Source organism: Raphanus sativus, chromosome 4 (assembly GCF_000801105.2).
Source record: "Raphanus sativus cultivar WK10039 chromosome 4, ASM80110v3, whole genome shotgun sequence".
Classification (NCBI taxonomy): Eukaryota; Viridiplantae; Streptophyta; class Magnoliopsida; order Brassicales; family Brassicaceae; genus Raphanus; species Raphanus sativus.
This window is the reverse complement of record NC_079514.1, coordinates 51,338,028-51,350,520: the sequence shown is the minus strand read 5'-3', so window position 1 is coordinate 51,350,520 and position 12,493 is coordinate 51,338,028. Positions and strand designations below refer to the sequence as shown.

Sequence of the window (12,493 nt, the reverse complement as noted above, 5' to 3'; positions counted from 1 at the left end):
GTCGGAATTCCATCGGTATATTCTGACCGAATTCCGACGACTTGGGGTTTAGGGTTTAAAAACAAGTTTCTTACTGATCAAATCCAAAACTTTGATAATAAATAGACTATTTAAAAAAGATTAACTATAATAAGGTTTTCAAATCCATTTTTTACACACAATTGTGTTTTGTAGTGTAAGTTTATATTAATATGAATGAAAGTATATGAGTATTAAGATGAGATGTTATGAAAACAATGATATACATATATAATTATTTAAATAACTTGTAAAACTCGAACGGTTGATATGTAATATTATATTAAACATCTAATATGTGTTATTAAAGTAGTTTCGGTATCCAAATATAGATATATTATGATATAAAAATTTCAAATATTCAGGTCGTCGGAATTCCGTCAGAGTATTCCGATGGAATTCCGACGGATTTAACAAAATCCGTCGGAATTCCATCGGAATATTCTGACAGTATTCCGACGAAAGGTTAAACCCTGAATTAACCACGATTCGTCGGAATTTCATCGGAATATTCCGACGCAATACCGACGGATTTTGTTAATTTAAAAAAAAAAACTAATCCTACAACTAATAAAACATAAGTCCTAATCAGAATCTTCAGAATCTGTAGAATATTCAGAATCTTCATCAAACTCGCCAATCTCAGCTTCTGGCTCCGAGTGTACAACAGCATCAAGTCCAAACTCGGTAAAATTCTCAACGAGTTCTACCTCTGCCAAATCTTCAACTGCACTCACGTTGCTGGTAGAGTTTGGTTGTAATGGATCATTATCAGAAGGTCCGTTTACTCGTCCTCTTGGGTTGATTTGCGTCACCGTGATCCATGGATCGTCTCGGTACGTAACCCGAGGGTAACTGATGTAGCACACCTATCAATTTTTCAAGGTATTAATAATAATATATAAACCGTTAATTATATTTTTGAATATTAAATTGACATACCTGATCAGCTTGCGAAGCAAGAATGAAAGGATCATAATATTGAAGTTTCCTCCGCGAATGAATCGAAGTAACACCAAACGCATCAGTCTTCACTCCTCGATCTGGGGTGGTGTCATACCAATCACAATAGAATACTACACACCGCAATCCAACCATACCAGGATACTGGATTTCCAATATTTCTTGTATGTTGCCGTAGTAGACATCGTCACCGGAAGAAGAGGAAACACCTCCATCATAAGTTGTCCTAGAATGACCTTTTTTTGCAAAGGCATATCCTCGTGTACAATATTTTGGATATGATTTGACCACATAGTTTGGTCCCCGCACAAACTCGCATATCCAATCATCGAACACAAAACCCCTGGCCAAACCATCAGTCACCTATAAAATAAAATATATATATATATATGAGTGAAATGTTTATTATTTTATACTAAATATATATGAGTAAAATATTAATTATTTCATATATGTTATGACTCACATAATTAAGAAGCCATGCAGCAAATCCGTTATGTCTGAGTTGTTGAAGCTCTTCTTCTGTGGCATGTATGTAAGTCATACGCAACTCTGCCATATAAACACTATATAAAAAGATATTATTCATACGAAATAAAACTTATTGAAAATTAATATAACAATTTAAATGAAAAATATATTTTTACCTCTCATATTGTAGAACATCTTCACAGTTGGTAAGCAAATATGTTTGCAAATGAGCGTGCTCAATCTCCGTCAGTCTCCGCTTCGTGGGTTTTCCACTTAGTCGTCCTATTTCGCTGAACATGCTTGGGACAGTAACATGATACGTTGCTTTCTCTCCTCTGTCATCATGCCGAGCAGGTCTTCGGTTTTTTGTATGCACTTCTGATGGAAAGTAGTTTTCAGCAAAGTTTGAAGTTTCTTCATTGATCACCTGTGCAATTATAGATCCTTCCACCTTGCTTAAATTTTTGATCTTCTTCTTCAGATGATGCATATAACGCTCAAAAAGATATATCCATCGGTACTGCACAGGACCACCAAGCTCCAATTCTCTTGCGAGATGAATAGCAAGATGTTCCATTACATCAAAGAATGATGGAGGAAATATCTTCTCGAGGTTGCAAAGACTAACGGGTACGTTTTCCTTCAAAGTACTAATACCCTCCTCAGTCACTACTCTGGTGCATAAATCACGGAAGAAAACACTTATCCCTGCAACTGCTTCATGAACATTACGTGGTAATAGTGCGGAAAAAGCAAACGGAAGGAGCCGCTGCATAATCACATGACAATCGTGACTCTTCAAGCTAGTAAACTTTCCTTCGCTTCTATCAACGCAATTACCCAAATTTGATGCATAACCGTCTGGAAATTTCACTTTATCTGTAATCCAATCAAAGAACGCTTCTTTGCCAGCACCATCTAGCCGATAAATGGGAAAAGGTGCCGTACCGTTCTCATCAACGTGAAGTTCAGAACGATCACAGATATCGACTAAATCCAACCTTGACTTCAGATTATCCTTCGTTTTATCTTGGATGTTGAGGATTGTGTTCATCAGATTGTCGAAAAAGTTCTTCTCAATATGCATGACATCTAAGTTGTGACGCAATAGATGACTCTCCCAATATGGCAGATCCCAGAAAATACTCTTTTTGTGCCAGTTATGTAGCTCTCCAACAGCATCGACTGGAATGTTTTCATGTCCACCTACGTCTGGCGTCCTTTGTGCACCAAAATCCCTAAACTGTGTCGCCAAATCTTTTCCACTAACTTCCGTAGGTGGATCATCAAACACCTGCTTGTTCTTCGTAAACAAAGTCTTACTCCTACGGTATGGATGATCAGGTGGTAGAAATCTTCTGTGACAATCAAACCAACATGTTTTCCTTCCGTGCTTTAGTTGGAAATCATCTGTGCTATCTTGACAATATGGACATGAAAGCCTGCCATGTGTTGTCCATCCGGATAACATACCATATGCTGGAAAGTCACTTATTGTCCACATAAGTACTGTTCGCATATGAAAGTTTTCTCTGCACGAAACATCGTATGTCTCAGCACCAACCGCCCATAGTTGTTGTAACTCATATATTAGTGGTTGAAGAAACACATCTAGTGATCTCTTAGGATGAGCTGGCCCGGGGACGAGAATGGAGAGGAACAAAAACTCTCGTCGCATGCACAAATTTGGCGGCAAGTTGTATGGTGTCACAATCACCGGCCATAGAGAATATTGTCTTCCATGCTTTCCAAATGGGCTGAAACCATCAGTGCATAATCCCAGATAAACATTTCTTCTTTGTTCAGCAAATTCTGGATATGTTGATTGGAAATGTTTCCAAGCCTTAGCATCTGAAGGATGTCTAATCTCACCATTTGTAGAATGCTCTGCATGCCATCTCATTGCCTTCGCCGTGCGCTCACACTGATACAACCTCTTCAATCTTTTCGTCAAAGGCAAATACCACATTCTTTTGAATGGTACCGGAACTCTTCCCCTCGTTTCCTGATAACGAGGTTTCCAACAAAATTTGCATTTATCCCGATCCTTATCCGCTCCCCAGTAGATCATGCAGTTGTCGATACATACATCTATCACTTCGTACGGTAATCGAAGACCCGCAACAAGTTTCTGAACCTCGTAGTATGAACCCGGTGCAAGATTATCCTCTGGCAGAACACCTTTAACATAATCAGCTATCGCATCTACGCATTCTTCAGCCAAATTATAATCTGTCTTAATACCCATCAATCTACTTGCAGATGATAAAGGTGAATGACCATCTCTACAACCTTTATACAAAGGTTGTTTTCCTGCATCCAACATGTCAAAACATCTCCCTGATTCGAGATTTGGTTCTTCCCCTCTATAATGATCATGTACCATCTGCTCAGTACCTACACCATAATCTACATCCATTCTCGGTTCTTCTAACCAACCATAAGACTGAGGTTGTTCGCTAACAGGCTGAGGTTCGCTACTACTACCATATTCAAAACCAGTTTCCCCATGAAGATACCAAACTTTATAATTCTGTGCAAACCCTTTTCTATACAAATGTTTCCAAACTTCCCATTCTTTTATAATTCTATTGTTATTACAAGTAGAGCAGGGACATCTTACCATACCAGTATTTGCATCCGGGTGCTGTTGAACAAGCTTCATGAATTCTCCAATACCTCGAACGTATTCTTCTGTAAGCAAATTGGTGTTGGAATCCAAATGAGGTCTATCCATCCACGAACGAAAATAATCTCCAGAAGACATGAACTTTTCGAATTTCTTATGATAAGAGAGAATGAAGAGAGAATGAGGAGTGAATAAGATGAATGAGGAGAGGTTGCATTTATAGGAAAATGCTAACGGCAATCCGACGCCATTCCGACGTAATTCCGACAAATTTTAAAAAATCCGTCGGAATTCCGTCGGTTTTTTTAAAATGTCTAACGGCTATAAACGGGCATATTCTGTCTCGCCAACGGTCGAGAGCTTCCGTCGGAATGGCGTCGGTATTTTCCGACGGAATTCCGACGACCCTAACGGTTATAATTTTTGTCGGGCTTTCGTCGGAACTGTCGTCGGAATATACCGACGACCTTTCTTCGTCGGAAGTTTGTCGGATTCTTCCGACGAAATACCGACGAAACCCAAAAACACGGGTTCGTCGGTATTTCGTCGGAATGTGGTCGGAATTGTCCGACGACTTCTCTTTCCGTCGGAGTGGTCGTCAGAATTTCCCTGTTTTTCTTGTAGTGAAAATTGAATTATACAAACTCGATACTACATAAAACTAAACAATATAGAATACATTTTGAAAATAAAACCCGTGCGGGGGCTCATGGCCTTTGCGAAAATCATAGATATATTTATATAATTATGTTACACATATTTTCATATAAATAATACCCCAATTTAAGTTTTGTATGATAAATGTTGAAAATACAAAATATATAACACTATATATTTTAAATAATATATTAAAAATCTACTTTACGTTATCATGAAATTTAAAAATCAAATTTAGTAATTAAACACATTGCTTATTTAAACACATTAGTACACATTGTTATTTATCAAAATTTTATATTAATACACATTGCAATCATGTATAACATTTAGTACAAACTAAGATAAATAAAATTGATTTCCGCTCGGTCGAGCGGGTCATAATCTAGTATAATTAGTAATATTCTCCATTATAGAAAAATACCTTAGGATAGATAGTCTTAAAAAATATTTATACAAATATAGTCTATAAGAATTAAAATAACCAAAATATTTCAGATAAATATACATTTATATTCTTAAAATTAACTAATATTATACTTCCAAAAGTCACACGACCAACATTTATCAGAGCAACAATCTGCTAATTCCAATACCGTGAAGATAGTTTTTACTCTGTTAAAATAAAAAGTGATGTCAAAGTAAAACATGTAGCATTTCATATTTCATGCGACATGGAGCACATAGAATAGAAATATGAAAAAATAGTTAACAGTATATAATATGATGTTACTTGATGTGAGATTAAACGATTTAGACGATGAAATAAATGGCCAAGAGTGTTTCGCGCGTTAATTGACAGTAAGTAATTAATAGTTTCTCTGTACCATTTTAAGTGATGTTTAAGCATTTTTATTTTGTTCCATTATAATTGATGTTCTCACATTTCTAGATAAAATTTAATGTCATTTGAAACTTTCAACCAATTACAAAATACTACATGTTTTTCTTATTGGTTAGATTGATTTTATTTAATGCAATTTTATGTAACCAAAATAAATTGCATAGAAATTTGTATTTTCTTAATCTTTGTGTAGAAACCTTAAACACCACTTAAAATGGTACAGATGGAGTATATTTTTTTCTCGGCAGGTTTTAATTTCAGAGACATAAATGCATTATTACATAAAATATAATATGCATATAGAAAAGCTAGGATATTTGATTATGCACCTAATTAAATTTTTTCTTGGTTATATAGGCCAATTTCTCTTTTATATTTAGCGCACTATTTTTTTAATCAATTTTAGAACTCTATTTAGAACCCTAATCATTGACAAAAAAATTTATACTTACAAAGACCGTGCATCTTGACAAAAAGTGTATAAGAAAACATATAGGACTTTGCCCTAGTCCATAAACTATAAAATAAAGAAAGAAACTTTGCTCTTGTTCGTCAATCCATTCACCACGATGTTTGTCTTTGTTTTCTTCATTAGTAAAATTAAAGGCTGATACTTTTGTTTCTATTCCACTTCCTACAAATGCTAAATGGTTTACTTATGTAAATATCGTTCTGGAAACTAAGGTCACAATCAGTGGCAAATCTAGACCAATTATTTGACGGGGGCACATAATTAATATATATACTAAATGATATTAAATTAAATTATATAAAGTAAATAAATTATAATTTAATATTTTTGTAAACAACTAATCATTAATAGTTAACTAAGAACTGCAAGAAAATAATTTTATAATTTTCTTTTTAGAAATGTAACTAATCACAATAGCATACTGTTGCAGTTAAAATTAGTTTGAATATATATAAAAAGTAGTCTTCAAATTTACACACATAATAACAGCATATGTATCTTACCGAACTTATTTATAATCAATTAATTAAACTCTTTTATTTTTTCTATTAGCAAATGCCAATGACTATTATTAAAATAATGGACTTAGAGTGTGCTAAACAGTTGAAACATAAAAATTAAATATATATTATAATAGAAAGAACTATTAATCACAAATAGTTGACAAAAAATCACAAATAAAGAAAGATAAAGATGTTAACATAAAAATAATAATGTTAACAATAAAACAAAGGTAGAAAAAATCTCATTAAAGAAAGCTATTGTAGTAGTAGACGTGTCAAAAGACATTAATTGTAAGTAAAACCAGGAAAAAAAGGCAACGGGATGGTTTTGAACCAAGTAAGAAGTCAACCTAACTGGGAGCATCTTTATCAACTGTTGCACGAAAGTCATTAGTAACCTGGCTAACTAAGAAAATTTTAAAAAGTAGTCGGGGGCACGTGCCCCCGTTGGTGGTACTATAGATCCGCCTCTGGTCACAATGACTTACGTAAATATCTTAAAATGTTGAAATACCTATATTAAATATTTTAAATGAAATATTTTTAGATATTTTTAGATGAGTATCTCAATATTACGCAATATTAATTTTATTTTTGAGTTATATACTTAAATACTTCTCCAATGAAAATGTATTAGCTGTTGTTAGTTCAACTAGTAAAATACAGTATAACCTCTATAAATTAATAATCTACAAATTAATATCTCTATAAATTAATATAATTTCATAGTTTCAAATTGATTTTTTTGATTCAATTAGTATCTCGATAAATTAATAATCTCTGTAAATTAATAAAAAATTATAGGTTTAGTATAGTCCCAACATTATTAATTTATAGAGGTTTGACTGTACCTAAAAGCAAAGTCTAAGTGTTACATAATTAAAGGAAATTTGAGACATAATAAATACTGTATGTATGTTGTTTAAGTTCTGGGAAATTATATACAGACTTCAGTTGAATAGACGATAACTCTCTCAACGACCACAAAATCCAAATCCATAAATATGTAATGGTATCACTCATATTCCAGTTTAGCATGTTTTGTCCACTAACATAATATCATTTTGGACACATTAGCTTTTTGTGGTCCTTGAGAATAAATCCATAAATATTCTCTTTCTGCTTCCATACTACAAAAAAAAAACAAAGAAAGAACATTTTTTCTTTGAAAAAGAAAACAGAACTCCATGTATACGGTTACTTGCAATGTACTCCCAAAGGTCACATCACCACGACGACAACCACTCATCAGAGCAACAATGGAGACGTCTGCTAATTCCAATAACACCGATGGCTACCAAAACATCTTGATGATGCGTCACGGTGACCGCATTGACCAAGTCGACCCACTCTGGCTCGACACCGCTGCGAGACCTTGGGACCCTCCGCTCGTTCACGACGGTATGGTTCGCGCGTTTCGAACTGGTCAACGGATTCGATCTCAGATACCATTTCCCATCCACAGGGTCTTCGTCTCTCCCTTCATCCGCTGCGTCCAGACTGCTTCAGAAGTGGTCAACGCTCTCACTGCCATCGATCTTGACCCTAACGCTACGTCGTCTAAAGACGTCCTCTCCATCGACAAATCCAAGCTCAAGGTCTGTATCAGACCTTTTTAGGTATATATATATATGTGTTGAACTATAAGTAGATTGTAATATTCAAGCGGCAACCATCAATAACACATAAGTACGTCATGACGCTTGTGTGTTCTGTCCTTGTATGGTTTAGGTTTCTATTGAGTTTGGATTAAGCGAGATGCTTAACACAATATCTATTAAGCCTGAGATTGCCCCTAGAGATAGAAAATTCGAGTTCTTGATTTCTGATCTTGAAGCTATGTTTCCTGAGGGAATGGTGGATCATAATGCGGTTCCTGCTTATAAAGAGGTGATCTATTCTTATTGATTTGACTGTTGTTCTGTCTTTGTATCTTCTTTTGATTCTTGGAAGCAGTTTGAGTATCAGTTTGATTCTTGTCATAATTATTATCTCTTTCTTAGTTATGTTCAGATGCCACAATGGGGAGAGACTGTACAAGAATGCACTGTTCGATTTCTTAATGTTGTTAACACACTTGCTAATAGGTATCCTTCAGAGAACTTGCTCTTAGTCACTCACGGTATGAAACACATTCTTGGTTATGTGCCTCTTGTACACACACCCGGTCAATGTGAAATATATTTTTTGTTGGAGATGATGCAGGGGAAGGAGTAAGGACTACATTTGCAACCTATAAAGAGGTTGATGTATACGACATTGAGTACTGTGCTTGTGCTGAACTGAGAAGGCAGATCTCGAGTCAAGGCGGGTGGGTCTACAAAAGCTGGACACTTTGAGGTCATTACAAGTCTTGGTCAATCTGGAATCAAGTATCATTAACCACCACAGCAGAGCAATGATCATGTCCTTGGACAAACTCAGGTTTAGTCAAATGTCTTCGAAAGATCATCATGCCATTGGGGAACCAAACCGGATTCTGGATATCTAGAATTTTCCGGTTAACCTGCCTTGCACTTCATTACAGAAGGAAATATATAACGAGAACAACATTGTAGTCAATCCAAGAAAATTAATAAAAGATATTTTAACTGCCCTTCAAAGCTTACTGAACGAGCAATCATAGATAAATTGACCATACATACAAGCTGCTATACGCTAGCTAGAGCAACACTAAATCCAAAACGTTAATGTGCAACTCTAACCTTAACTCTTTGTACTTCTTTTACTCTTTTTTATAACTCAAATTCTTATTTTTTCCGTTATTTATTGTAGTAAAGATGTTTATAAAAAGATTGATGAATCGTTTAATCGACCGACTTTGTCATCTCAACGGGTATCAAAAGTTTAAACAAGGTAATTATTGGTCAAATGGGAATCTTATTTGTAGAAAATTTCACTAGTGTTGGCGTGGTGGGTTTGTATTCAACCACTCCATTAAGGAATAGTTCTTTAACTAAATTCTTAGAATAAACAAGTAAATGATGAGATATGGACTTCTTAACATCCAAATTGGATTTAAGTACGTCACTTCATTCATCACCATCTCCATGTGTCTCTCCTTTTTCTCTCCACTCAACCTCTTCTTTATAAAACAAAAGCCAAAACATTGTTATCTTTTCTAAGACAGTGTTAATGTTGTCATGACTCGCTAGAATAGATGTCAAGCGTCGATCGACATGTGGTATAATTCCATTTAAACTAAAGTTTCGAATGGTGCAGAGTGGGAGAAGTGCAGTTTTTCCACACATCCAATTCTTTCTCACTAAAATAAACACTCACATTTTTCTGTTTCTAAAATCAACATTCACATTTGAATTATTAAGTAAATAGCTTCATATACGTTTATTTACTAGATCTTTACAAAAATTTTACATATTAAATACTTTATTTAAATTTAATTTTCTATGTAAATATAAAACATTTACTCAATTTTACCAATACTACTTTAAAGAGACACTACTTATTGATAGATTTTAATATTTGTTTTAAATTAATTATTTTAAATCAAAAGAATTTATAATTTAAATATATGGTATGTTTTACAAAATAAAATGTTGAAAACTATTTTTTCAAATTATATGCATTCCGCAGCACTGTTTATTATATATGTTATTATTCACATTTAGTTTTAAATCGCTTATTTCAGATGAATCATATTTTCACGCATTATACATTTTCTATAATAAATTGTATTTAAGTCGTTCGCTCTATCAAATATGCTCTTCTCAATTTATCCAATTTAATGTCACCCTTCAAAACCTAAATACCTACCAATTTAAATATAGTGATCACAGTTTCTAAAATTTACGGACTTAAATGATTAAATATTAAATGATTTACAAAAGTATTATAACAGTTAGAAACATGTGTTTATGTAATATTTATAATTGGTTGAATAGCATATGCAATAATGCTTTAATAATAAATTAATAATATTAATACATTATATAGTTATGAAATATATAAAACTATATTGTTATTGTAAAATATAAAATTATCTAACTAATAATAATATTTACATTTATTAATTTTATAGTATTATCATAATTATTAAAATAATGCAACTAATAATTTTTGTTTGATGTTTTTGTTTATATGATTGTTTTAGGAAGGGTTGACAAAAAAAAATATTTTTTTAGGAAGGAGTTCTTATAAAAATTAATATTATATTTTAGTATAAGATTCTTATAAATTATAACAGGGACTAGTGAATATAAACTATAAAATATTAAATATAATATTAAAGATATTTCTATATATTAATAATTATAGTATCAAAATCTTAATTTTAAACTTATTAGATATTTTGAAATGAATTTATTTTTTAAAAATACCTTTTCTTATTTATTTACAAGTCTGCTATTGTTCTGAACCGTAAATGTTCTAGAAAACCAGTTATTGATTTGAGTGATTCGGATCAGTACGAAACAATTATAATAACTTTTTTTTGTAATCGTTATCAGAAGCTAACAACTTATCACCTGCAAACACGATGTTCTAGGATGATAAAACCCAATCAAGTTCTAAATAGTAAATTTGTTTTTACAGTTTCACTCTGCTATGATAATGACGTTAAGAAAAGTTAAAAAAGCGTTTTCTTATATATATAAACCGAGTCGCAGAAGAAAAAACACACTCCATCAAAGCAACAGCGAAGAGAAAGAAAAAAAAACATAAACAAAACAATGGACTCATCTCCAAAACCCAACAACAATGCTGCCTACCAACACGTGTTCGTGATGCGTCACGGCGATCGAATCGACAACTTCGAGCCACTCTGGGTCTCAACAGCTGCCAGGCCTTGGGATCCGCCTCTCTTTCAAGACGGTTTTATTCGAGCTTTCAGAACCGGTCAAAAGATCCGATCTCAGATCGGGTTCCCGGTTCACCGCGTCTTCGTCTCCCCTTTCCTCCGTTGCATTCAGACAGCTTCCGAGGTTGTCTCGGCTCTCTCCGCGGTTAATGTTGACCCCAACGCCATGTCTTCCAAAGACGTACCTTCCGTTGATACATCTAAGCTCAAGGTCAACAGATCATCATCCTCTGTTTTTGTCGGAAAGTTTGAACATTTAAACATGCTCTGTTTTTCCTAAAAGACTTAGTGTTATGTTCCACAGGTTGCTATTGAGTATGGTCTGTGTGAGATGTTGAACACAGTGGCTATAAGGCGTGAGCTTGCTCCTAAAGATGGAAACTTTGACTTTAGGTTATCAGATCTCGAAGCTCTGTTTCCTGAAGGGATGGTTGATCATAACGTGGATATGGTTTATAAAGAGGTGAATCTCTTTTTAGAACCTTTTTAAAAGTTTCTATCTTTTTTTTTATATATATTTTGAATTTTAAGTATAAACTCTTTTTTTGTTCAGATGCCAAAATGGGAAGAGTCTGTGGAAGGTTGTAGAGAACGTTATGTTAATATTGTAAAGGCTCTTGCTGATAAGTATCCTACAGAGAACTTGCTCTTAGTCACCCACGGTAAGAACTTTTTACTAATGTACTGTGTGTTCTCCTCTGTTTTGGTTTAATGAACTATGTAGAGTTAGTTACATTCTAATTCTAAGCCTCTTTGATGGTGTTTTCAGGGGAAGGAGTAGGAACTACATTTTCGACGTTCTATAGAGATACAACTGTGTACGAAGTAGACTACTGCGCTTATGTTGAGTTGAGAAGAGAGGTCGCAAGTAAAGATGGGTCTGTTGAAACTGGGGAGTATGAGGTGGTTTTGAGTCATGGTCAAGCTGGAATCAGGTTTAGTCGTGATCATTTTAGTGAAGATGATCCTGTCATAAGCCGAACACCCATTTAGTCAATGCTATTCGAATTCCTCTGTTTCTATCTGTACTTTTGGTTGTATCTGAAATGTTTCTGTATGAGTGTTATGAATCATGTTTTCAAAGTTTTCATTTAAATCAAATAAGACTTATACACCTCTG

At 34.0% G+C, this 12,493-nt stretch overlaps 2 protein-coding genes and 1 pseudogene across 2 annotated transcripts; 2 read left to right on the top strand and 1 right to left on the bottom strand.

The window, feature by feature from the left end:
- Window positions 1-568: 568 nt before the first annotated feature.
- LOC108837629 (uncharacterized) lies at window positions 569-4,701 on the bottom strand. Its single transcript, XM_057008654.1, has 4 exons — window positions 1,629-4,701; window positions 1,448-1,547; window positions 961-1,344; window positions 569-887 (listed from the first exon to the last, which is right to left on the bottom strand). The coding sequence occupies exons 1-4, from the start codon at window positions 4,217-4,219 to the stop codon at window positions 603-605; spliced, it is 3,360 nt and encodes a 1,119-aa protein (XP_056864634.1). The 5' UTR covers window positions 4,220-4,701; the 3' UTR covers window positions 569-602.
- Window positions 4,702-7,678: 2,977 nt separating this feature from the next.
- LOC108855018 (uncharacterized) lies at window positions 7,679-9,153 on the top strand (annotated as a pseudogene).
- A 2,029-nt stretch (window positions 9,154-11,182) lies between these two features.
- On the top strand, window positions 11,183-12,487 carry LOC108855019 (uncharacterized). The gene is made up of 4 exons (XM_018628705.2): window positions 11,183-11,584; window positions 11,678-11,836; window positions 11,927-12,035; window positions 12,143-12,487. Exons 1-4 carry the CDS (start codon window positions 11,246-11,248, stop codon window positions 12,364-12,366), a joined length of 831 nt encoding a protein of 276 aa, XP_018484207.1. The 5' UTR covers window positions 11,183-11,245; the 3' UTR covers window positions 12,367-12,487.
- Window positions 12,488-12,493: the final 6 nt, after the last annotated feature.